At 41.0% G+C, this 27,427-nt stretch overlaps 1 protein-coding gene across 2 annotated transcripts in view; it reads right to left on the reverse strand.

Moving 5' to 3' along the window:
* The window catches only part of SYNJ2 (synaptojanin 2), a 71,374-nt gene extending 44,301 nt beyond the window's left edge, over positions 1–27,073 (reverse strand). The window contains exons 1-4 of one of the 2 annotated variants that reach the window (XM_027634096.1): positions 26,514–27,073; positions 15,868–15,954; positions 4,545–4,815; positions 1,873–2,098 (exon numbers count right to left, since the gene is read on the reverse strand). In XM_027634096.1, the coding sequence (XP_027489897.1) occupies positions 1,873–2,098; positions 4,545–4,815; positions 15,868–15,954; positions 26,514–26,634 (705 nt within the window). In that variant the 5' untranslated portion in view covers positions 26,635–27,073. Of the gene's footprint in view, positions 1–1,872; positions 2,099–4,544; positions 4,816–15,867; positions 15,955–26,513 lie in introns of those variants that run through there. The other variant, XM_027634097.1, reaches the window with a different exon arrangement.
* Positions 27,074–27,427: the final 354 nt, after the last annotated feature.

Consider the following 27,427-nt stretch of genomic DNA (forward strand, 5'->3'; position numbering starts at 1 on the left):
CAACTAAAATAGCAGAATGTACCAAGTTATTACTTAAAGTGGCATATCTCCCTTCTGTTCCCAAGTTCCAGGGGAAGATTTCTCTTTTCAGTAAGTAGTTCCATCTGCATCCCCCAATGCACTGACAGACTTTCTAGAAAGACGTAGATGCTGCAGGACTTGACTTGTAGTTAGTTTGGAGCAGAGGCGCAGAAGAGAATTATTAGCCAGAGAATTCAGAGGGTGGCATTAGAGAATCAAGCACTGCAGGGGAAGAGTTTGGCATCCAATAAGCAGAATTGGAAGCTGGAACACTAAGTGGAAAGCTGTCAGCCTTACTGAAAATGCAGGCAAACCAGGAAAACAAGGGACATGAGCAAAACATCATCCACATCCCCACGAGAACTCTGACCACTGAGCCGAAGTCACACATATAACACTGTCCATGCTTTGAGCATATCTCGGGAATCAAACGTCACAGCAGGTTGGGAAATACCAGTCTGCAGTTCCTCCAGGCATTCTCCTGAGGAACAAAGCACTGTCAAATCTAAGGGTAGCTCTACCTGTGCCTTTTGGCAGAACCAGGTGAAGAAGTTAAAGATGCAACATAAAGGGAACATCTTAGAGGAAATTTGGAAAGTACCCAACCATTGCTGCCTGTCTCATGCAGTGGGATAACAAAAAGGACCATACCAGGTGTGAGCTGCGATATTCATGCACTGCCGTGAGGAAATACTAGTAGCGATGAAGTATGGGCACATATGAGAGGGGATGCCATCCTCAGCTGTGAGGCACAGTCCTGCAGTGACACAGCTTTAACTCTTCTGGAACAAGCAATGACACTGCTTAAGTATCTCTATGCTATACTCACTGTGTCATGCTCCCCTTATGAGCATCACATAAGCAATCTACTTTCACTGTACTTGCACCTAGATACATAGACACATATATACACATATAAAACAATCTGTGCTACATGTGCAGTTGTGTAGATCTGCCCAGAAGATGCTGAAAACAACCAAATTTTAGGAGTAAATCCTTATCCTTTGTTGAAAACTACCAGCCATTTTTCTATTCTGTTTATAAAGTCATCCATTTCAATATGATGGTTCTGACTGCTAGTAATTACTACTTCTGTTCAAAAAGAAAAAGGTGATTGTAATTGAATAAGTAAGCACTCATTTCAGCTGGCACCAAAGGCTTCAGATTCTTCAGGGTCCAGTGCGTTTTACTGACTTTCAAGGTAGCAAGCTAAACCATGTGTAATAAAAACAACTGACTCTGTTATTTTGTTTGGCAGTGCCAATCAAGGGAGCCTGCTGAATGCATTTCACACACGTTTTGTCTCAGCATCAGCTTTTACCATATATGTATAAAACTGTCATACCACCTCACACTGGAGAGAATCCCCCACAAATCAAAGAGGAATATAAAGCAATCTCTTCCAAAACGAGTTGAACTGGAATTTGCTTGACTCTGAGATGATGCTATTTTTTCTACATTTTCTTTAATAGCAAAAGATGATTTGACAGTGAATTTTACTAGCCAAAGATGATTTTCCAGCAAACACAGCACCTTTGTTGGACAGTTTACTGAATAGTTTAAAACCTCATGTCTATACTTCACTACAGTATCAAATGGCCAGACTTTTGCATTCAGGGAAAAAATCAAAAGTATGTGAAAATCGTGTGAATGGAAAAGTTAGAAACACAGAAGAAGAGCGGATCACAATGAAATGCTTAATGGGCAAGAAAATAGATCTGCTGTGCAGTGATATTTTAAATATTCTTGGAAAAAACACTTGCTGAACTCCTTTAATTCTTGTTGGAAATTATGCTCCAATTAAACACGAGTGGACTAAATTATTCGAAGCCATTGGATACATCCACTTACCTGCTCTGTCTCAACAAAGTTAGACACATGTCCATCATCATTGACTCCTCGAACGTGGAACCGGACACCAGCTCGCTCACAGCTGATGCGAGAGATGAGGCAGGCTTTTGCCTTCTTGTGGGAGGCATAAACAGTGCGAATGTCCACTACACCACAGATCACTTTCAGCAACCAGTCAGAGCAGTTCACCTGGTAGTGTTTGAAGGGTACATGCAGTAGCTGGTTCCTGAAAGATTCAACAACATACAGACACATTACTGAATAAAATAAAAAGACAGGCATGGGTGCCTCCTTCCAACAATTACTAATTGAATCAATTAATGCTTTGTGACACCTTTTTTGTTGCACCTTTCCTTTATCCAAAACCAAGAAATATCAGGTAGAAACCCTAGTGAATTGCTACCGTGAACTGAACATGGCAAATTTTAACACCATGACTACCACCAAAGTGCTGCCTTTATATCTTGTACCTGTATTTTAAATTCAGATGCAAATGCCACCTCTTTCAGTTCCAGAAATACATTTCTATTTAGTAAGTTTTTTTAAAAATTACAGCGCTGTCAAGTTAATTATTTTTTTCGAACATTACTGCCTGGACCTTAGCACTCACTACAGGATGAAGAACCAGTTCAAAATCCACTGGGATTTTCAGACAAAAATTTCCAAGCAGAAACTGGAAGTCAATAGAGATACTGCAAAATGTGCTACTAAAATTAATAGGAACGTCTGTTCTAACCTTCAATTTATTTTAAGATCAACAACTCAAGAAACCTATCATGCCTGGTTAACAGTGACTAGTCTCTTCTATTATGATGTTTTTTCTCATTTCACTTTTCAAAATGTGCCTTTAGTCACATAAGAGGGCCAAGAAAATCCCATTTATGATCATTTATTTCTCAACAGCAGATCTGTACAAGAGTTATTACACCTAGCAAAACCTCTGAAGAATCATTCTTCTAAAGTACAGCATTTGTCTGAAAAAGGTGCAAGACATTCCTACATTTTTAATCCAAATATGTAACTGAAAAAGCAGCTCTAAAACAATTATTGCTCTTTCTTTCACCTGTTTCTCCTAGTTCTATTTACAAAGGAAGTCCTCACTCAGACAAATTCCAGCAGAATTTTTTTTGTTGCAGTTCATTTAACAAGCAGTTTGCGTTGCTTATAACTAAAATCCTCTGACACTTTTCATTGTGTTACTATTTTTCTCATTGTTTACTTTTCTCAAGAATCTATTGTTTGGTCTCAAATTTCCCATATCACCTAATTACCTCAAAATAAATTTTCGTTGGAAATCTTTTTGCCCTAAATGTGATGTTGTCACCATTCATCTCTGTTCTAAACACACAGGAGAATGGAACCTCTTCAAGGGCTACATCTAGATTAGCCAGAAGCAGCAAAGAATGAAAGTTCAAATATACTTATCTTCCAAGAGGAAAAGTTTCAAAAGACAGTACAAGGAAAAAAAGTTACTTTAAAGGTTGTTTCTTTGTTAAGGGATATTTCCAACTTAGGAGACTCATCATTGGAACACAGCTCATTTCTGCCATGTGAATGACTTGTCATGCTTGGTGAGATTTTTGAGATGGATGCATAATTATCATAGTTGAAAGCAAATATTATATTTCTCTCTTTGGAGTTAAATTCAAAACACTAGATGTTACCAGGCAAAAATCACATCACAGCTAGAAAGATTATTTAGCCTAACTGAACTGCTCTCTCATGTTAATTTATCATCCATTATGAACTTTTTTACTTATTTAATATTCACCTACTTTGGGCCACGTGACTTATTGCACATTCTAGCAGCACACCCACATTTAACCCTGCCAGTTATTTTCCACCTACATCAAAACCCTCATTTATTTCCATTACAGCTATGCCTCCCGTGTGACTTTTTGTTCAAAAAGAAATGAAAAAAAAAAGAAAAAAAAAGGATATAGAAATTCAAGTATTCTGCCAAAGCTTGTAAAGCAAACCAACCAAATTACATCAATTGCAAACCCACCTAGGGAAGACAAAACCCAGCACTGTGTTTTTTCCTTTCCCCTCAACCAATACTTACCACAATAAGAAATACTTTTTCTGTGCTTTAAAGGCACAAGAAAGTAAAAAGCACAGAACAGTGTACTACAGGACTTTCCTTCCGTGCAACATACACTTGCACTGAACTATAAACATATTAATATTGATGTTTGCAACATAAAAACTAGGGCACATTACTGAAACATTAAGCTACAGACTTTAAACACATAAGCTATTCAGAAATAGAAGATACTTCAGCACAGATTTATGGAAAGAGATTTAGGAAAAGGTCAAGCGCAGGTTTCTATTAGATAACTTTAAACTAAATTATTAGAAAGAACTGAAGGGGAAACTATTAATGACATGTTTCTGTAATGTGAGCAATAAATCTTGTGTTTCCTTCTTTGAAGCGTAAATTGTCATTTTATAATTGCTTTTCATTGTCAGAGTATTTTAATTAACAGAAGTTAATTGTTTGACCCAGGTTTACCACGAATTCACTAAGGCCACGTGCCCTTTAAAATGACACGTCAATGAAATGAAAGAAGGTGCACCTGAAATGCACGTTCGTTTTCCTCTGAAAGTGTCTGACCAGTAAGATAAAGGTGGGGACCACACAAAACACTGGTGTAACATGCAGTACTAACCAGAAGAACGAGTTACCAGATTCATAGTCGTTATCACCCTGCTTCTGAGCCCGCAGAGTCAGGTCAAAGTTTGAGCCTGCATTAGGCCATGAGAAATAGAACATCCCAGAGTTCAGTATTTTCTTCAAGGCAGTAACACGCTCATCTTCCTTAGTTTCTTCCTGGAGAGGACAGAAATCTGTTCCAGTAATTTTATAAACTTCAGTGTCCAGGATTTTTCCCACTGACGTACAGCCTGTCACCAGAACCAGAAAGTGCAGACGAGTGTTCCCTAGAAGGTGACAGATAGTTACAAAAGGGTTACATACAGGTGGACATAGTTTCTCATCAGTGCTGTCACATGCAATGCTGACAAGGCTCCAGCAGAGGCCAGCGTCTTTGCTTCACAAGATAAATATAAGAGACAGTCATGCACGCTGTGCTCTTTACATTTCTGAATTCCTCTTAACTGCGGGTGACTGCAATTGCACAATATTCCACACTACTTATCCATCCACATCCTTTGCTGCATTAGAGTGTTTTTCCCATTGACTTTATGAAAAGCATTTTTTGAAGCTTGCTGTTGGGACATTACTAAAAAAATCAAATGTCACCATCGTAGAAAACAAACAGCATTCAGATTCTCTACTGGCTTCAGCTGAAGCTGGACGTGTTCAGTCATTTAAAAAAATTCAGTATTATCAATTCTTAAGATTTTAGTTCTTATGTCACAAAAGAGTGTACACGATTAGATGACGTCAATTATCACAAAAAGAATTACAGCTGCCATGGCTGTGAAGCAAAACGTGAAATCATGAAGCAGCTGAACTTCAGGGCCCCAAAACTAAAAAGCTAAATTTTGAAGCTTCAGAACACCACTGTAATCTGATCTCTTGTACGCAATCTCTGCTCATTGTCTCTGAAATTATAATTAAGAAACTGTAAAACAAGTGTTCTGAGAACATTGCTTTTGCCAGGAAGAAATTGTTTGATTCACTTAAATTGGCCTGTAATGGAGACAATGTCATCCTGTTCACCCTAGTTAGTAAGAAAAGGTGGAAATTAGCCAAGATTTATTAATTTAGCATAGCACAACCAACATCTGACCTGACAAGAGCAAGTTAATCAGCTAATGGCACAGTGACAATCTGGGACAGTATGGCTTCAGACAGCAAAAGGGAACACATTTTTTAGGATCACTTTTCAACCCTCCAGGGTGACCCATCATCTCAAAACACAGAACAACATTCACACGACTATTTTTTTTCTGAAACACCAACAGAGGAGTCCTTGCTTTGAGATCACAGGCTGGCCACAGAAACTTGAGTTAGGGGTGGTTTTCAGCAGGGACAGAATATTTGTGTAGGCACATGGGACTGGCATGGCAGGACAAGGTGGGAGATTAGATCTTATTCATTCTGTTCTGCTGACTCCAGTTTTGCATAAAGGCCAGTGTAGGTGGTATTTACTAAAAAGCTCTGTTCATCACATTTCTTTCTGTAACAAGAGCATGCTGTGTTCTCCTTCTTGAGTGCTTTCAAGAAGTTCATCTTCTGTGCTTTTGACACTGCAGCAGAGTGCTAGAAATACATAAAACCTGACAGTTTATTCCTCCTTTGCACATGACTGTGCATAACTAAAAAGAATTAAGAATAGGAGACACATCAGCTATCATTATGTAGTTCATAACTGACTAAATACTGTCTTGCAGCCTCCAGAAAGGGTTAGGAGGAGTTAGCTGTCTCTCGGGATAGCAAATAGCTTCCATGACTTAGTTGAAACCGTGCAAAAGTGATCAACTCAAAGTAAACTTCAACCATGACAATTTGGGAGCAATGTAAAGAAACACTACTAATATACCTTACTATCAGTTAGCCTCGGGGACAAGAAAAACAGTAGTGACAGACTCGGAGAGCTGGTTGGTTGGGATGCTGAGACAAAGAGTACAAGTCCTTTCAATGCCTTCAACGAACTTAAAGTTTCCTAGACAGTTCAGAAGAGATCAAATGAGAAAGTCAACATTAAAATAGCCAAAGAGAACAAAAGTTTAATAAGTGAGCTTGGTATATGTGGTTCTGCCCTTTGAGAAGCATGCAACAGGTAGAAAATAACTGAATCTAAACAAAGCAATCCTTTAAGAAGACAATGAGTAGGAATAAGGCATGACAGAAAAGCCAATTAACAGTATAGTTTTGCCTTACCTAGAAACTTGCTATTGCTCAGCAAAGACTCTAGACTCTTTTTACTACCTCCTCCACTCAACCACTCACCCCCCAAATGGAATACACATCTGCATATTCAAAGGTCCAGCATCTCTACTCCCCCAGATCACTAGCTAATAAGTTCAAAAAGAGCAATCATAGCTAGGAAAATATTGAATTGTTCCTGAAGCGTCAGGAGATTGTTTTTTTGAAGCTGTAATACTTTTCTGCCACTGGGCAGTAACTCCACATGAAAGAGTTGGGGTTGTTCAGCCCGAAGAGAAAGGTTCTGAGAAGACCTTATTGCAACCTTTCAATATATAAAGGGAGGCCTATAAAGATGGAGAGAGGCTTTTTACAAGGGCAAGGGGCAACAGTTTAAAACTGAAAGAGGGTAGGTCTAGACTGGATGCAAGGAAAACGTCTTTTACAATGAGAGTGGCAAAACACTGGAACAGGTTGTCCAGAGAAGTTGTGGATGCTCCATCACTGGAAGTGTTCAAGGCCAGGTTGGATGGGGCTTTGAGTAACCTGGTCTAGTGGAAGGTGTCCCTGACTATAGTGGGGGGGGTGGAAGTAGATAGTCTTTAAAGGTCCCTTCCAACCCAAACCATTCTACAATTCTATGTATACACACAATAAGTCTCTTTACAGTACTCCAAATTATGGAGCAGCTGTCATGCACTTCTCATGATACCTTTGGACAGAGACAGGCTGGCAAGGGAGTTGACACTTACAGCCCAGAAAACTGGAGAAAAAGGATGAAAAGAAACAAATAGATTTAAGGTATGACAAAACTATCTTGCTTTGCCATTTTGCCCTCCGAGGTTGCTCTGTGAGCTGAGGTGGTCTTCAGATCAGCTCTAATAGCCTCTCTATTTGCTTAAATCACTCAGGATATGCTACAAAACCAGCCAGAATGCAGAAACCCTACAACATCACAGTCTCAGCTTAACAAAAATCTCTCTGAATCTGCACCTTGGAAAAAAGTCCCAAGCCCCATGCTCTAATATCACTTTCATTCTAGGTGGTATTTGGACAGAGTTCTTGGGAATCAGCTCTGGGCTATCACTGCACTGTCTGTGGGATCCTTACCTGATGCACATGCTGCTCTTGGCACAGGCTAATCACAATATCCCACTGACAGTGCTCAAGGCCTGTGTCCTGCCCCTTTTTATTCACAGCACAGATGTAGCCATGGGGTTCTGAGCAAAGGTAAAGCTCCTGTCAGCATTTCAACCTTTTTGAAACTCATAGAGCAGAATTAATGCTACCAAAACACTACTCCACTATTCAACGTTTAATCATGTCTGCATTAAGGTGTAAGAAATTCCTCAACGTTAAGCTATAGAGCTACACACAGAGAAAGCTTTCCCTTTTTTCTCTTCTTTACCAGCAACATCAGTTTATGCCTGGGAATCAATTCTTTCAATCCCAAACCTTTATTCTCACACTCCTTTCTCTGAACCCAGGCTGCCAATGTTTTTATATGTATTGATAAATACACTGAACAAATTTGTAATGGAAACTATAAATGCGCTATCTCCAATCATGCTTTCACTTAGGCATTTTTTCATATTGCAAATGTTATTTCAAGGAATAAAACAAAAGGGGATACTGAGCAAGTTTGCAGACAACACAAAAATCGGAGGAGCTGCTGACTCCTTCAAAGGCAAGGAGGCCCTGCAGAGAGACCTCAACAAATCAGAGGACTGGGCAATCACCAACCATACGAAGTTCAACAAGTAAAAGTGCTGGATTCTGCACCTGGGATGGGGCAATCCTGGATGCACGTACAGACTAGGGAAGGAGACACTGAAAAGCAGTGCCACAGAAAGGGACCTGGGGGTCCTGGTCGATGGTGAGTTGAATATGAGTCAGCAGTGCCCTGGCAGCCAGGAGGGCCAAACGTGTCCTGGGGGGCATCAGGCAAAGCATCGCCAGCCACTTGAGGGAGAGGATTGTCCCGCTCTGCTCTGCACTAGTACGGCCTCACCTTGAATATTGTGTGCAGGTTTGGGCACCACAATATAAGAAAGACATTAAGCTGTTAGAGAGTGTCCAAAGGAGGGCAACGAAGATGGTGAAGGGCCTTGAGGGGAAGCTGCATGAGGAGCAGCTGAGGTCACTTGGTCTGTTCAGCCTGGAGAAGGGGAGACTGAGGGGAGACCTCATTGCAGTTACAACTTCCTTGTGAGGGGAAGAGGAGGGGCAGGCAATGATCTCTTCTCTGTGGGGACCAGTGACAGGAATCAAGTGAATGACCTGAAGTTGTGTCAGGGGAGGTTTAGGTTGGATATTAGAAAAGGGTTCTTCACCCAGAGGGTGGTTGGGCACTGGAACAGGCTCTCCAGGGCAGTGGTCACAGCACCAAGCCTGAGAGAGTTCAAGAAGTGTTTGCATGATACCCTCAGGCACATGGTGTGACTCTTGGGGATGGTCCTATGCAGGACCAGGAGTTGGACTTGATGATCCTTGTTGATCCCTTCCAACTCAGCATATCCTCTGATTCTGTAATAAGGCAGAAACATAACATTCCCAGCCATAGGAACAATGTTTCTGCTTATTTGCCCATCTCTGAAAGTCTGATTATTATGAACTTACTAAAGAAAAAAAAAAGAAAGACAATAAAAAGAAAAAAATCCATTTATTTCTCAATTTAAACTTCAAAAAGTAATTGTGGTTTCTTTTCTGTTATGTAAGTGTCAACAATCCATAATCTTTCCTCTTGAAAATAGATATGCACATGAAAACTGCTGTAACAACCACAATCTAAATGCACTTAAATTTAAAAGTAGAAATTACTTAAATTGCTTCAATCAGGATGTATGCTGCTACTGGAACAAGTAATTTTTATAAAAAGCATAATTAAAATCAACTTTCTCTATCCTAAAAAATTCAAATACTACATTATTTGGCAACTGTTCAGTCATTGCATGGAAAATAACATTTTTAGCTGACAAGAACTTATTGAAAATTTCTTTTAGTTTCTAAAATACTAATTTTTATTATCCAAGTAAATTTCATAAAAGAATGCACAAAGTTGCACTCCTGGTTTGCACGCCACAAACAAACAAACAAACAATCCTGCTGTGAACACAACATGGAATTTCCTATGGTAAGCGGACTTGCGAGGCCATCATACAAGGAAGAGAAGATTTTTTAAATTGGTTTTGCTGCACAAACTGTTACAATATCACAACTTTAATGAAATATATCAAACTGAAACATCCAGATATTCCTTAAACCCAGAAGGTATTTCCCCTTAAAACAATCAAGACTATTCCTTTAATCCCTGTAGTCTTAACTTTTTAAAACTGCAGTTCACTACCATTTCCAATTCTATAATGAAATTAAAAATACTTCTCCTTTTAAGTTTCCAGTAAAATTGTTTTCTGCAAGTAGCATTTGAAGTACCAGACTAACACAAGAAAAAAACATCAGGTAGTCCAAGCCACCTGGCAGCATCATCAGGAAGCATACTATGGGGTTACAATTTTTAAAAGGAGTTAAACAGTATTCCAGATATTTATGGTTCTTCTGTTCAGAACATGAACAGCAACATTGAAAGAAAAGTGCTAAAGTTATGAAATGAGCAGTCATTCCTTACGTGCAAGCTCAAATAAGACCGAAAGTTGAGTTTTAAACACTGGCAGTACATCCTTGAGATCAAAGGGAGTATTAACACTAAATGAATTCCCTAAAGTTGGTGGCCCTGCCCGTACTACCACTGCAGCCAGTCTACAGAGGCTCCCGGCTCTCAGGAGCTCCCTGTATATCTGGAGCATGGGACAGGCCAAACTCATATCTTGAAACAGGAGCCCAACAGTTCTTACAAAAAAAAAAAGTAATTAATGGAAATACACTGGGTGGAAAATTTATGCTAATTTCCTCTTGATTTCATGTGCAACACAGTAGCAGAAAACATGTTACATTGACCTGAGAGCTTCAATGTGCATCTTGAATGGGACAAGCACTAAGGCCAATAAAACACAATAAAAAAAAAAAATGGAAATTTTTTTCCTGTCAAGTGATCAAGGCTCCAGGTCTGGCTCTTACATTTCATTTTGTACCAACCATCACATCAGCTGCAGACTACTTACTGTCCCCCATCTTGGAAAACAATTTTTTTTTTCCTTTAATTTATACAAACAGTTTTATGTACAATCCTGATTCATATTAATCTTTCTAAACGGTACACACAGGTAAAAGTGATTTAGGAATGTAAGAATTGCAACTGAAGATCACAACAGTAGAAATATCCCTCATGTCCTTGTGATGCAATCTGGAACATTCTAAAGAAATCTCTGAAATAATTTTAGAGCAAAAAATGAAGTGTTCCTTATTGGTCATTCTTTCTACAGCAACACATCCACGAAAAAGTAAGACCCACCTACAGTACTAAAGAAAAAAAATTCTTTCAAAGCTTATTGGTCAAACTTTCACCTCAGATAAATGGGTAGAAATGTTCATGTATTGTGACCAAGATCATTATTTTACCCCTTTATAGCTATAAATCACAATAACCACCTGTAAAGAACACTTTCAAAGAAATTGAGAAATGTTTTGCTCACAGCGATATGTGCCTTTTATTAGGTTGCACAAGAGAGGCAGAGGATGAAGAATATTAGGCACAGAAACAAGACAGTAATTTCCATGCATTTTTTAAAAAGGTCTTGTGAAACCAATTGCCTTTATCCAAGTTGAACAGGAAACGGACTTCTGGAACGTCACACCACACAGTAATAAGCTGCACTTTCTGTATTTAACCTCTTCACATGACTCAAAGCAATTGTTTCCCCTGTAGCTTATGGGATGACTTCAGTGTTGCCTATTATGAGCTGTGGTGAAAGAGGCAATATTCAATTCTTATTTTGTCCTTCTTAACTGTAAATATTTCACTCAAGACTGCATTTTCCTTTTAGAAATGAATTTGCTCCAATTTTTGCTCTTTCTCTATTCCATCACAGTCATGCCACCACCTTATGTTCCCTCAGCCTGTTCCATCTCCACTCCATATATACCTCCACTTCACTTTACAGTCCACTGAAAAACAATTTGCAAGGTATTTTTGGCTCTTGTCTGTCTTCAAAAATAGCAACAGAACACAGCAGAGCAGTAGATTTTAACCACCTAGCTAAAAATTTCTGAGGACATCTATCGCAGAATTATGAAAAAAACCAAGATTTTTCCAAACTACCATTTTAGTCTCAAAGATACTCCTTCTCCCTCTTCTAAATACAATTACATTTTTAGGAAATGTGAAAAAGCAATAGAAGACAGGTACTTAGTTGTCCTTTTTGCCTTTGAAATTTATTCCTCTCAACTACACATTGTATCTATGCAAGAGCGAGAGTATATACACGAATGAATTCAGAATGCCTCCCCACATACGGTAGCTGTATTAAACTAAACAACCTATGTGCTGATGGTGTTAAAATACCACCTTATATATGCATCTCTTCCTGACATTACAGCCTAAACCCAATACTGCAAAGCCAGCTCTTTTAACACTTTGCTTAAGATGTATTTGTCACTGCTAGATCCTCTTTGGCAGCAAAAACTTGGCTAAGATACAGCTCAAAAACACTGTACAATTCATCCTACTGCCATCCATCTCACAAAAGAAAGCAGAAGAACTTAGTGAGTCATGTTAACAGACGTAAGTACATAGAAGTGAATGTTATTACTGGTGGGAAACATTAACTTTGTGAGTCAGTTTCACATATTTCATCTACTTTCTTGTGAAAAGCACGGTCTATTTTGGCAGGCATACAATGTGATTTATTTGGATTCCTAAGTAGAGATATTTACAGATTAATTAAAGTTTTCAGACACATCTTTCATTTCTTGGCAAAGAATCTCCCCTTCTGCTCTACAAAGATACTCTTAATATCCCAGCGGAATGTATTTTCACAAATATTTTCAGTTAATTTAGTACTTACAGTCTGCAAGTTTCCCGTAGTAAGAAAAAAATACTGATGTTCCCTAACAAAGTCTGTATGATCACTGATGCTCATTGAAGAGCTGGCCAATTATGCCTTGTTTGCAGCAGCTACAATACACTATATGAAGAAGAAAAGTTACATTGCATTCCCATGGTGGGTTGACCCTGGCTGGACACCAGGTGCCCGCCAAAGCTGCTCTGTCACTCCCCTCCTCAGTTGGGCAGGGGAGAGAAAAAGTAACAAAAGGCTTGTGGGTCAAGATAAGGACAGGGAGAGATCACTCAACAGTTATGGGCAGAACAGACTCGACTTGGGGAAATTAGTTTAATTTATCACTAATCAAATCAGAGTAGAATAATGAGAAACAAAACCAAATCCTAAAAACACCGTCATCCACCCCTCCCTTCCTCCCAGGTTTAACTGTACTCCCCATTTTCTCTCCCTCCTTCCCCACAGCAGTACAGGGGGATGGGGAATACGGGCTGCAGTCAGTTCATCACACATTGTCTCTGTTGCTTCTTTCTCTTCAGAGGGAGGACTCCTCACACTCTTACCATCCTCCAGCATGGGGTCCCTTTATGGGAGACAGTCCTCCACAAACTTCTCCAATATGAGTCCTTTCCATGGACTGCAGTTTATCAGTAACTGCTCCAGTGTAGGTCCCTTCCATAGGATGCAGTCCTTCAGGAACAGACTGCTCCAGCCTGAGACCCCCACAGGGCGAAAAGTCCTGCCAGCAAACCTGCTCCAGTGTGGGCTCTTCTCTCCACGGGGCCACAGATCCTGCCAGGAGCCTGCTCCAGCATGGGCTTCCCTCAGAGTCACAGCCACCTTCGGGCATCCTTCCGCTGCTGTGTGGGGTCCTCCATAGGCTGCAGCTGAATCTCTGCTCTACCGTGGACCTCCATGGGCTGCAGGGGGACAGCCTGCCTCACCATGGGCAGCACCACAGGTTGCAGGGGAATCTCTGCTCCAGCACCTGACACACCTCCTCCTTCCTCACTGAGCTTGGTGTCTGCAGAGTTGCTTCTCTCACATAACTCTCACTCTGCTCTTTTCCAGCTCCAGTTGTGCAGGTTTTTTTCTCCCTCTTCTTAAACAAGTTAGCCCAGAGGAGCTGATGTGCTTGGCCTTCACCAGTATTGGGTCCACTTTGGAGCCTGCTGGCATTGGCTTCAGGGGACACGGAGGAAGCTTCCGGCAGCTCCTCACAGAAGCCACCCCTGTAGCCCCTCCCACTATCAAAACCTTGCCTCACAAACCCAATACAATTCCTTTGTAGTGTTACTCTGTCATCATCATGGCTGGGCTTCGTGAACGAAGATTTGGAGAGGGCTCTACCCACGTTTGTTACAAGCACACTGGTGGCTAAAAAGGTCAATACGAGATAGGCATGTCCAGTTGCAAAAGGCACAGCAGAAAGACTCCTTAGGTGGTATATTCTGCAAGGCACAATTCTTTCTGCGTTGTCTTTTCTCCTAGAGAGTGATCCTGCGGGCGTTCTCAAAGGCACCAGCAGCGTTATAGATAGTTATTGCTCTCTTATGTAAGCAATAGCTAAAGGGATGGAACTCACTTATTGTAAGATGGAGACCTAAACAAGACTGTGACAAAAACCTGGGCTACCTTTTGAATGGTGAGATAGCAGACAAGCAATCATCTTTGCTTTTTTTATCATGTTCAGCAGCAGAAAACATTTGCTTACCTTTGCTTATGATTGCAGCATGACCCTCCAACTTTTCACACTATCATAATTAGAAGTTTGCCTCTAGTAGTTAACTTTTTATCAGATTACTGATAAAATTTTAACAATATCTTCCAAAGGAAGTCCTGTACCAGAACTTGTAATTTAGAGCAAGACAGAGGTGCAGTGACAATGCTCAGAGAAAAAAACTTAAAGGGCACTGAAGTTAAGCAGATGTTGTTCAAGAAGAAATAAGACATGAGAAAAAGTAAAGCTGAGAATATTTCACCCCATATTTGAAATCGGTCACCTTTTAATATACCTAGATACACTTAGTTCCCATTGTGTACAAGAAACCATCCTTATCTGTAGCTTGAAGAGTTTGAATTCAATAGGTACATTCCTTTATTACTACAACAAGTTTTATTATAGTTCTTTGAAGAAAAGCAGATCCAAGTGCCAAGAAAAACTAACCACAAGCCTTCTATTTATAATTACATTAACAAATTGATATAAATCTCCAGAGAAACGCCTAATTAACTTCACAAGAAACAAAACAAAAAAAAAGTACAAATCCACATTAAAAGACTAGATGGGCCTACATAAGTTAAATTATGACACAGAAATCCTTCAGATTGCAGCTGCCTCTTCAGATCAATCTCAAGTCATACTTCTCAGGCTGCAAAATGGTAAGCAGGCTATAAAAACCCACACATATTATTGGCCTAAATACACCAGTGCTCACACCACCACTGCCTTTGGTAAATTCCTTGACCAAGCATCAAGTTATATGGAAAAGTCTTGTCATTCCTCCAAGTGAAAATTAAAGACGACCTTGAGAAAGATGCATATGATGCTTCTTTTATTCATGCATCTAATTCATCAGTGATTTTTAAGTACCGTGTAAGGTACTATTACCTTCAAATCCATCACTGCAGTTCTGTTCTTCAAACATGTTATTTCCATTAACATTCCTGTAGGCAGTGTAATAGCAAGTCCTTTGCTAAATCAAGATTCCCAAACTGTACAGAGATTTACAGCAATGACAATAAATATTCCTCACTATACTAATGGAAGCTAAAGACATGCTTCTGCAAATCTTTATCCATGTGAATCACCCAATTAAAGGCAACTGGGCATTATAGCAAGAACTGGCAATCTGTAGTACTGTAGTCTCAGGTGACCCAATAATCAGTGTCTAAACATGATCCCTAAAGAAGAGAAAAAGTAAGAAATCATAGCTTGCCTTGGAAGACGTGGTAGGGAAAAAAGAATGACAATTATCTTCAGGCAGCTAATAATGTTAGACAAAACAAATTAAGAAAAAATACCAAACTCTTAGACTATCATTAAGTGATACGCTTTAGGCACAGAATAGAAAAAGAAACAGATCTTTTCCAGACTGTACATGACAAGTGCAATTAGCTTTCACAATTTGGGCAACTTTAGCCACTTGTCATTTATCATAGTCTGGGCATTTTATAATCTCATTCATACAGATGGCCACTTACCACATTTAAGCTGAAGCTCTCCTAAGCAGCCGTAAGCATCTATGAGTTTTTCATACTGTCCTTTAATTGCATCCTTTTCTTCTGGAGCTGAGCAACAAAACAAAAGAGAAACAAAACAGTTGAGAAACAAAAAGAAGGACAGAAAATTTAGTCATCCAATCTTTATAAAATGTTCACATTGCTATTGCCTACACCAATGCTTCCCACAGTTGATTTTGCTCAGTACAAAGCTGGGGGTAAAATGCTTTAAAAAGACAGAGATTAAAAAGTGAAGGGACACAAATGCACAGCCTCTCCACACACCAGCCTAGAAGAAAGAAGAACACTCATTAAATTTTCAAGCAACATGTTTGATTCTTATTCTATGGTACAGATGTCACATCAGTTCCAGAATAAATAAAGAAATATACGGGCACGTGTAAACTTTACACTGTTCTAAAATAAGAACAAAAAACCCAATTTGTCTGGCCATAAGCTAAAATATACTACCTTTTCTTGATGCACAAAAAGAGAGGGTTTACGCTTCCAGATTCTCAGTGTAATTTCAGACAGAACTGAAAATTTTTAATGCAAGATAATATAATTTGATGTAGACACAATATCAGATGTTGATTTCCAGAGGAATTAAACATAATTGTAAGAATTGTAAGTAAGAATTACCTAATTAAATCAACAAAGGGTGAGATACTGATGTTATATTTGCATATTTCTGCAACAAGTGACTTCAACAGGCATACAATGAACATCTAGATATTAAGCCAGAACACAGATCAAACTTGTCACTGGCTACTTTAATGTAAAACCAGCATACTTTCTGAATGAGTAAGTCTGCATTTTGTATATATTTCCCAATGAAGAGAAAGGTTAGCTTCCCAAATGAGGAAAACAGCCTGTAACTCTCAAATATCCTTTTACTTCTTGAACTACGGATAAACAGCAACATGGTAATTTGAGAGATTTTCTAATAATTTGCAATCTTATGCTCCTAATAAACTTTAGCAGTTAAAAAACCCTGAAGCCTCTGGGCATAAAAAGTATAAACCGAACCACTTGCAATGGATGCTAGAACAGAAGAGACTTCTCTTTATAAATCTCAAGAGGCAAGGAGCCCAATGAGAAGCATGGAAAACAAATAAATATCCCATATATTGCTTACATTTTGAAGTGAAAGAAAGGACAATTCCTCTCACAAAATTCCTTAGCAGGGGTAATCCTTAAAGGAAATTAAAACGTGTCTCAATTTTTGCACCGATGACAAAAAAGGAAGACTGGTTAATTTTTTCTTAATTTTGTTTTTACTACTGTACTTTCACAACTTACCTATTCCGTTTTCTTAGAATCCTGAGTAAATCAGGAGTAACTTGTAAAATGTTGATACCACACACCAGTGAAACAAAACATAAGCAACAGACAGAGGATAAAGTGATTTTTATCAGGTAACCTAAATCTCTGGACAGTAACAATTTAAATATTTAGTATTAGCACACCTTAAGAGCTGAGACTATGCAAGCTCAGTTCTCAGGCACTTCAAAAAAAAAAAGCTTCACAAAACCAGTTTAAAAGACTATAACATTTCCTTTTTTGAAAAAAAAGTATTAAAAAAGTACACCGATACTCTTCAAAATAGAACTACAAGTTAGAAAGCTGTTAAAAGTGTCTGGTAAGGGCATGATCCAAAAGAATAGAATTTATTTCAGCATGGAAATAAGCAACACACAACTCATGCCACTACTGTCAAGAAGCACCTGACACTGCCATGTATGGAAGCCACTAAAGTTTCCCAGGTCAAGCCAGTGGTATCACACACACATCAGCTCCTGGCACAGGACTTCTCCAACCACACAGACAAATAGCTGTGTTTTGCCAGTACTGGTACAGAAATATGCTGCCGTTCTGGGCAGGCCAGTTGTCAGAACAATGCCTGCACAGTAGCATCAGTCGGGGCATCGGCACCGGCACAGCTGCTTAGAAAGAAGGAGCAGGCTCCCAGCACAGAGCTCCAGGAGGACTCTGAGCTGCATTGCCACTCTTTCTGGCTGACTAACAACTTGCCAGTAACTTCTACCACATGGTAAATTGTGTTATTTATTCTAGGGTTCATTTTGCTCCCTGAAGCAATTTAAATTCAGAAACCAAAAAACTGACCAAGTGATCTTTCCTTGACACCTCCATGCACTCTCTAAAGACATGGTATGCACCAAGACCTCACCTGGGGTTAGTTCAAGAGGAAAGGAACATGTCAAATAGACACAGCTACGTCCATGGGTCATGCAAATGGAGAGGTCAGAATGTTTTAGTGCATATGGATCAAATTTATTTGTGTGTGTGCGTGCGTGTGTGTGTGTGTAAATTCCCTTAGTTAAAGATACTGCTGGAATTTGAAGTCTCCTGTCCCATTACACTCCTCGGTGTTGCACAAAATCCTGAGAGGCACCATGACCATCGTCATTTTGTATGGGTGAGAGCAGGGACCTCAGGCAGCAGAGGTCAGGCAGCAGCTTCAGCACGCTGCACCTCCTCCACAAGCCCTCACGACTGGGGGGATGACTCCTTCATGCCTCACAGCCTCCAGCCTCCATGGCACCGCCTTGCTCCACACCCTGCAGGTGTGCAAGCAAGGATACAGGCATCACCCCTCCAGCACTGTGAGATCCTAACTGGATTCTGACACACCCCAGACAATTTTTTCATTATTTTGGAGGGGCAGAAGGAGAAGGAATTCCCAACAGCCATTATAAAAAGTAATTTATAGAAAGGATGACTAAAGGGTGACATTATTGCAGAAGTCTTGAGCCAGGTTCATATCTTACTGTTAAAAAGAAATATTCATAAATCCCAAAATCTTATTGAAATCAGAAATAACTGTCATCAAAACCTGGTCTGAAACATTTCCTACAGCATTTGCAAACAGTGCTAGGACACAAGAGCCAGAATCAGAAAGAGAGTGACTAGACAATAAACTAAACTAACTGATGTGCTACTGCCTTTGCTGGATGAACAGAGTTATATGGAAAAATTACTATGAAACTCTAAAGGATTGTGATGAACAGGGAAAATATATACCAATATCTGACAAGTTTCAACAATACAGAAAATACAATTTTACCACCATTTGGCAGCTATATGTGCTCAAAGACATAGCACTTTTCAGTGCATCTCATTAACGTATATAAATATCTCAAAGGCAAGTGCCAAGAGGATGGCGCCAGACTCTCCTCAGTGGTGCCCTGCAACAAGATGAGGAGCAACGGTCATAAACTAAAACACAAGAAGTTCCACTTCAACACAAGAAAGAACTTCTTTCCATTGAGAGTAGAGCATTGGAACAGGCTGCCCAGGGAGGTCGTGGAGTCTCCCTCTCTGAAGACATTCAAAATCCACCTGGACACATTCCTGTGTCACCTGTTCTAGGGGACCTGCCTTGGCAAGGGGGTTGGACTGGGTGATCTCCAGGGGTCCCTCCCAACCCTAACAATTCTGTCATTCTGTGGTAACATGAAAATTATTTCCATGTTCCTCTGTTAAATGTTCCAAAGTCATGGGGTTTATTCTGTAACAGCTTTCATAAAATCTCTAAAATGCAGAGACCATGAGAGTGGTCTGCTTGAAAACCCAGGATGAGGATTCCATGTTTAACTATACTCTGCTCACATGTAAAATCCTTCCTCTTTCAAGTCAGTCAACTTGAGATACCAACATACATACATAGTTAACGCACAATACAGCTACACAAGGTGATGAAACAAAAAAGTTTTCTACTTAGAGAACAAGCTGAGTTTGAAATAATGTAGTGCATTTGTTTACTAGTTAATAATAACTCAGGTAACTTAACAGTATATATAGTAATCACCAAAATCCACTAAAGCTTCCCATTAATACTTTTTTAGTAGTATTTCCTTCCACTAAGCACATAATTGAGTATCAACCCTTCTGCAATAATTACCACAGCTGTACTGTGTTCATAACAGCTTTATGGATCTGCACATGGTCTGCATTCCTTAAGCATTTTCTTAATTATGAATAAGCTCCTGATATAAATTATACGTAAGATTGGCACATCAGGTCAACATTTTAACCCTTACAAAACATGAGGCACACAACAATTCAGTGAGACTAAGCTGCAATAAACTCAATTAAAAGTGAATTTTTCCATGCATTAAATATTTCAGAGCGAAAAAAAACCCCACACCATGAGAGGACATACAAATACAAATACCATATGGCTTATCCAAGTGCAACTTCCTGCTTGTAAAACCTGCAAATTCAATTTAGCCAGCAGGAACTGGTCAAACACACACAGTTTCCTTTATTCAAGCCCTCCTTAGGGCTGATCACCCAGACTTCAGCAGGAATCAGCACAGCTCTCACACATATGGAGCCCAGAAAGGTCAGTGATCAGAGGAAGAGAGTAGAAAGGTACTACAGTTCCAAGTCCAACACCAGGGGCAGACACACTACTACCTGTAACTTAAAGATAAAAATGAAGAAAGAGCTCTTGAAAAAGAGTCTGGGACTGGGTTATGGATGCTGTATCTCTCCTGTGATTCTTAAGCCTGATTCTTGAAATAAGACACCTGCTTAGCTGTCGGTGCTGCTATACATATATAATCTGAAGCATATTTCTAAGTACTTTTAGAAACATCAGTTTGATGCAATGGGGGGCTCTATTTGTGTCATTTAGCATTTTGGGGAAAAAGATGTGAATTTTCCCCAGAAACAGGGGAAATCTACAATCAAACAGAAATTTCATGCCAAACCCCCCATATATACACTACCATAACCATCTTACCAAGAAATAAGTCCAGTGTCTGGTATTATATGAGTTTAGACAAGTTATTTGCCTCCAAATCTTCAGACAGATTTAAAGTTGTATTTTCAATATCTTTCATCACTAAAATCTTCCTATTCACATTCAATCCAAGCTACATAGGCACTATGCAAGTCAGCCTGTGTTCTGAAATATCATATAGGTAAAGCAGTACAGACCTGGGAAGAAGTCTGTGGTCGGAGTCACATTTTAGAGAATCCAAATATTTCAAACACTAAGCAATGTATTTACCAATTATCTGGTAAGAGGTATTTCTGGTTGAAAAGAACAAACAAAACAGTGAAGTGGCATTTTGGAAAGATCAGTTCACTGGCGTTCTACATTAGATTGAGAACATTCTGCTTCTAGTAACCGATTATGTTTTCATACTTGCATGTGCATATATAAATATATTAATTCACAACCAAGGAAGGATGGATTCATAAAACCACTAGGTTTCTACGGGCCAGCTCAGTGGACTACAGGCAATCAAGAAAATAAAAATAAAAGAGAAGTCCCTAAGTTACTTGTCTGAAGCTTGGCCATTATATTTACGTGGTTCCTGACATATATTACACATATTTACACAGAAACTTGCAGTCACTACAGACATACCCACAACATTTATCCCTCACAACCACTACCAGTTTCCATAGAAAACAAGTCTTGTAATCTATAATATACTTTTACACCAATACCTCTTCCCTCTTCTCTTACTAGATTTGCATTTTGACAGTAGTGAAAGAACTGTAACACACTTTTCCCTATAATCTATAGCAGTGAATTTCAGCCTGAGAAACCACAGGTTCCAAGTGCCCACTGCCAGCAAAACTAAGGAAGGCAAGGCTTCTGCTATGTAGATTACTCCCTACAAGTTCTGTAGGGATCCACAAATGGAAAAGCCTGAACACTACCAAATCACAGAAAACTTTGTAAAAATTTGTACTAGCTTTATGAATATTCTAATGTAGGAGTAGAATGAGCCACGCTGTAGGGCTCATTGTTTTGGATAGCGTGTAGCACTTAGAAATACATTCACAGTATTCTTACACAGGTATTGGTGTTTGATATCCATACCCCACTCAGTGGGATAGTTGCCCACATAATACAAAACTAAACCTAATTGTAAACAGTGAATGTACATATAGCACAAAAACTGCACTCTGTAGAAAAAGATAGAAGGGTAAATATGGTTTTGCAAGACTGTACCCTGATTTCAGTAAGCCACATCAGGGAACGACACAGAAACAGACCTGCAAGTGAAGCTGCAGTGCAGGCACAGAGCTGCTCCACAGAGCATACACACACCTTAACTCTGCGTAAAGTTTCTCTCTATTAAAGGCCAACTTCCAAGATATGTGGGTGAAAGTCTGGAAGAAAAACTTCAGCCTTATTTGCAAAAACAGGCATTGTATCAGCTTTGAAGTTCTGTACTTTCAAAATACCGTGGTCATTTAAGATCCACCATAACAGGTGTTATAACATCCTTTACAAAAACAGTTGCAGAATCAAAGAGCTTGTGGAAAAGAAAGAAAATCTGTGCACCCTTTGGCTCTGCCCTTGAAAAAACATTATTATGCTGAATTTCAATAGCAGAGCACTTCTGTTGACAGCCTTTCACTGAAATTACCTGTTATAATAAGGTTAAATAATCATATTTTCAGCACTATAGCCTTAGTCTAGTTTAGCAACTGCCTTGACAGCAGTCCAGAACTACCGTGTGCAGTTCACTTCATCTGTAAACCATTGAAACTGTAATGTGTTTCAAGCAGAAACAGTATCTGTATTTATACTCCCTGTTGTATTAAACAAAAACTTCTAAATCAATGCCAATTTTTCTTCATCCCTCGTGACTCTAGGTTTCTTCCACAGAATCTATTGATGTTCTAGTTCAGAGAATTCCTGGAAGAATTGTTTCAAGTTGTCACCCATCCTTCTGGAGGTGACCGAAGCTTGAGGACTGACAGTGGCAAAAAAAAAAAAAAAGCCTCTTGGAAAATGTGCTATTAAACTCAAAACAGTGAGTTTTACCCTCCACCCTACAGTGACATCATGAGAAGAAGAAGAAAAACTCTCACCTTCAAAAACACTACTTAACTTATGATAGAACAGAAAACTGTACTGCTGATATTACATCACTATACAGATTAAGTTAATGGATTCAGGGATATGTAACTAGGTTTTCTGCAGTGATTTTTGATTGTGATTTTTCCAAAAGTTTCTTAGGTTAGGTTGCCATTACAGGCCAAATGTTCTCATTTTATAAATTGCTGACATCAAAGACAACTAGAGATCTCTATAATACTTTCTCACTACTGATATAAAGGTGTAAATATTTTTCAACTATTAAATCTCCATATGCAGTAAGGAAATTCTGAAATATAACCAATTTACAACTAGAACTGCCATCATAATCTTTACAACATATTGAGAGAAGAAAAAATCATCTATTCACAAGACATCATCAAATTGTTAGTTTACATATTTGAAAGTGTTTCTTTTCATTATGAGTTTGCCAGAGATTTATGGCCTGTATAGACACTGTGTTTATACAAGTGTGTGGTTTTTTCAGATTTCATTTTTTTGGAACACCACTTCTTCTAGGACAGTTCTCACTCCCTTCTGCCACTTGAACTAGGTTAAATTCCACATTTATTTCTTCTAGTACAAAATTATTATAGAAGCAATTAAACTTTGAAAAAGTGTAGATGTCGTGCCTGTTCAAGGGCAGAGATACTTGGTAATTATGGAAAAAAAATAATGAACAATGACTAAAAATTGTTCTCAGGCCTTCACTGTCCATCTGTCATTATTCTTCTCTACAATTCTATTGAAAGGAGGCTGCTACTGAAAAACTGCATAAACTATTGTACAACCTAAGTGCTCCAGGTATACGTATCTGCTTTTATTTAGTGTGGAGGTTCGCACAAGGCATAGTTGCACAATTCCTCCTCACAACAGGTATGCAATTTTTTAAAAACTTTATTTTAGAAATGGAAAATTAGACAGAGAAGCCAAACCTAACACAATCCTTGGACGAATATGTCTGAAACCACACATATGCAAAGTTTATGTTAATCTCCTACTGTAGTGTTCTACGGTTAATAACAACCTAAAGGCAAGCCAAACAAAACAGAATTAATGTTGTTTCTATTACCCCCCTGCTGTCGAGCTTCCTCTTCACAATTTTTCTAAATTTACCATCACAATACCTACTACTGGTTTTCCCTCCTTTTCTTATACTCTGCTGCATAAAAAGAAGAAATGAACTGAACAAGTTTCACTGGATAAACTCGCTTTTCTTACAGTACAGGAACCGACCCAGGCAGGAACAGAGAAACCAAATGAAACAAAATTATGAAGTTATTAACACGGAGCGGGCTGAATGCCAATGCATGCATGATCACAGTTATCTCAAGAGGTGATATTGGTCTTCCAAAAGGCATGGCAAACCAGTCTTTTACACTAGGCACTATACAAATCACTACTTCAAAAATTCTTCTAACACACATTTTAAGAAAGATTATATAAATTCTCTATTCATAGAATCACAAAATCATTCAGATTAGAAAAGATCTCTAAGACCATTGAGTCCGACTATTAACCTAGTACCACTGTGTTCATCATTAAACCATGTTTCCCAAATTCCAAATCAACTGGATCACTTTCAGGGACTGTGATTCCACCACCTCCCTGTGCAGCCTGTTACAATATGCCTGACCACTGTTTCCATGAAGAATTTTTTCCTAATATCCAATCTAAACCTACCCTGGTGCAACTTGAGGTCATTTCCTCTTGTTCTATCACTTCTTACCTGGGAGAAGATACTGACTCCCACCTGGCTACAATCTCCTCCCAGGCAGTTATAGAGAGCAATAAGGTCTCCCTTGAGCCTCCTCCAGGCTAAGTAACCTCAGCTGCCCCAGCCACTCCTCATAGGACTTGTGCCCCAGACCCTTTGCCAGCTTCTCTGGACATGCTGCAGCACCTCAATGGCTTTTTTGTAGTAAGGGACACAAAACTGAACACAGGATTCAAAATGCAGCCTTCTGAGTAAACAGGAAAAACCACTTCCCTGGTCCTGCTGGCCAGACTATACAGCCCAGGATGCCACTGGCCTTCTTGACCACCTGGGCACTGCTGGCTCACGCTCGACTGGATGTTGGCCAGCACCACAGGTCCTTTTCCACTGGGCAGCTTTCCAGCCACTAAATCATTTTAGTTATAGCAATTCAAATGGGGAATGGCAACACTGGGGAAGAAAAATCTACTTTAGGTTGATGATTCCTTTAATTAGTGAGACTACAAATCATTCCACTGGTCATACAAATGGCTCAGGGCCAGCTAGATGAATACTGGTCTCTCTATTTTATTCGTGCACACTGGCTTTAGGAAGTGGAGCTGCTTTAGATTTGTATCAGAATAATGAAATACAAACCAAAAGCCATTGATATCAATATAGAGTTCCAATGTCAACAGATTCTAGAATCAGGGAAAGTGAGTAAAGTGCTGCTCAGTACTGAGACTTTTCACTGTCAGTTCATTGAAAACTGATACAAAAAAAAAAACCCCTATAAAAACGTAACACATTCATGTCCACTATTACCAGAGAATTTAACAAGAAACTCCAATAAAATAAAGTAACAAAACCAACAACAACAACAAAACCCCACAGTGTGGCAATAACATCTTTTTCATGACAGGTCAAAATTTTTCCATTATCAGAAATATTCTCATGAAAATCAGTTGCTACCTGATGCCATTTTTGGCTTTCTTCATTCATGAAGTCCCCAACACCTGATGTGGTATTAAGCACCTTAGTCTGGATGTCCTGCCACTGTACATCATGGAAGATTCAGTTCAGTGGACCCAGATCCTGAGCTGATGTTGTGATGGACATTGTACAAACCACAATGTACATGCAGTTCACCAGCAACATGATTGCAGGCACAAGTTAGTATTACACAGAAAACAATTTAAGAAGACAGTACAAGCATGTATTCCCTTGTGTTGCTTTTTGCATCTTACACTCACAGTCACCTCATTTTTTTATCTGTCTCAACACTAGCAACATTAGCATTGTGTCATGCTCATGAGTGACAAGTACCAAAACACAAGGTGAGACTCCTCCAGCAAGAGCCAGACACTTAAGGAACCATATACCTTGAAAATCACAGGGGCAGGTTTGGCACCACAACAAGAAGCCAGTTGTTTGTTTGTTTTTTTAAAGGGCACAAATCTCAAGTCAGTTATCCAAAACAATTCCTACTGCGAGCTGGCTGTCTGCACTGGTGGTGAGAACCCGATGCAGCTGACTAGAAACTTCAAAAGGCAGTGGGCCTCATCCCTTTAACCGGGACTCTTCTCTGCTGTCAAGGCTACAGAGGATGTCGTGCACAGTAAAGGTGCCCTGCGTCAAGACCCCACCAGGTGGGCGGGTGGCTTCTCCTGCTTCTTCCACCCCGGCTGCTGGTGAGGAGGATAAAGACGTCCAGAGCAGCGAACGGGCCGGTCGGACGTGGATCGGGAGGAGACGCTGGCCAACCCTCCATGCGTGGCAGGGCACGGGGGGTCACCCAAACGCGACAGCACGTGGCCAGGCCTGGGGGGCCGTGCTGGAGGTCGGGGTGTAAAGCGAGGAGCTTTCCTCGGCCAGCGGTCCCACCGGGCCCGAGGCTGCGCTCTCCCCTTCCTCTGTCCATGCCACGGGGGAAAGTGCCCCGAACCTCCAGGGAATCAGCCGCTGCCACCGCACCTCGGCGCCCCTTCGCAGGCACCGGGCGCGCACCCACCGACACGGCACCTCCCCGGCACCCGCAGCCCCCCCGCACGCACTTACTGAGCGCCGCCACCGTGCCGGCCTCCAGCAACAGGCAGTCCTGGCGGGAGCGCGCCTCCAGCAGGGCGCTCGGCCCCGGCTCCTGCTTCCAGAGCAGCCGCAACCCTTTGCTCAGAGCCATGAGAGCCGCCGGCCGCGGGGAGGAAGGCGCAGCGGTGCGGGCGGAGGGGGTGGCGGAGCAGCCTCCGTCCCCTCGAGGGTGCGGCGCTCGGGGCCCGCTGGCAGCCCCAGGGAGCAACTCCGAGCGCCGGACCCGGGTCCTGCCCGCCCGCTTCTCCCAGGGAGGCGGGTCAAGGGGGACGGCCGTACCCCGCTCCCGATCACCTCAGGAAGCCTCCCAGCGCCTCCAGTGCGGGGACGCCCAGCGGTGAAGGGAGCGGAGCGTTTGCGGCTGCAGCTCTTCCGTGTCCCCCACGGCTCCGCTGCTGCCTCCTCCTCCTCTTCTCCCTCTCTCTCTCCCTCCACCTCCTCCTCGGGGAGCCCCCGTCTGCGGCCAGGGGGGCGGGAGCAACTTTCCCCTTTGCCCTCTGCTTTATCCCTTCCCACCCGCGGTAAACTTTCCACAGTTAACTTTGTCCCTGCGGCTCCGCGGCTGCGGCTCCTCCTCCGGGACAGGTACCAGCCGCCGGCGGGGCGCTGCCACCCGCCCTACCCGCGAGGGAAGGGAGGAGGGGAGGAGGGGAGGAGGGGCGACCGCCACGGCACTGCCGAACCCGGCGGGGTGCTGTGGGTCCCGGCCCGGCTATTCCCGGCCCGGCCCGGCCCGGCCTGGCTCGGTGGCGCCGCTCCCCACCCCCGCGGGGGCGCGTCCGGGCCGCGGCGGCTGAGGCGAAGGTCACCGTCGAGTCCCTGGCAGCGGGGCGGGCCCAGCAATGCCTTGGATGCCGGCGTTGCTCCCGCCGCTGGCGTGGCAG

This window comes from Corapipo altera, unplaced genomic scaffold (assembly GCF_003945725.1).
Source record: "Corapipo altera isolate COAL_440 unplaced genomic scaffold, ASM394572v1 2b, whole genome shotgun sequence".
Classification (NCBI taxonomy): Eukaryota; Metazoa; Chordata; class Aves; order Passeriformes; family Pipridae; genus Corapipo; species Corapipo altera.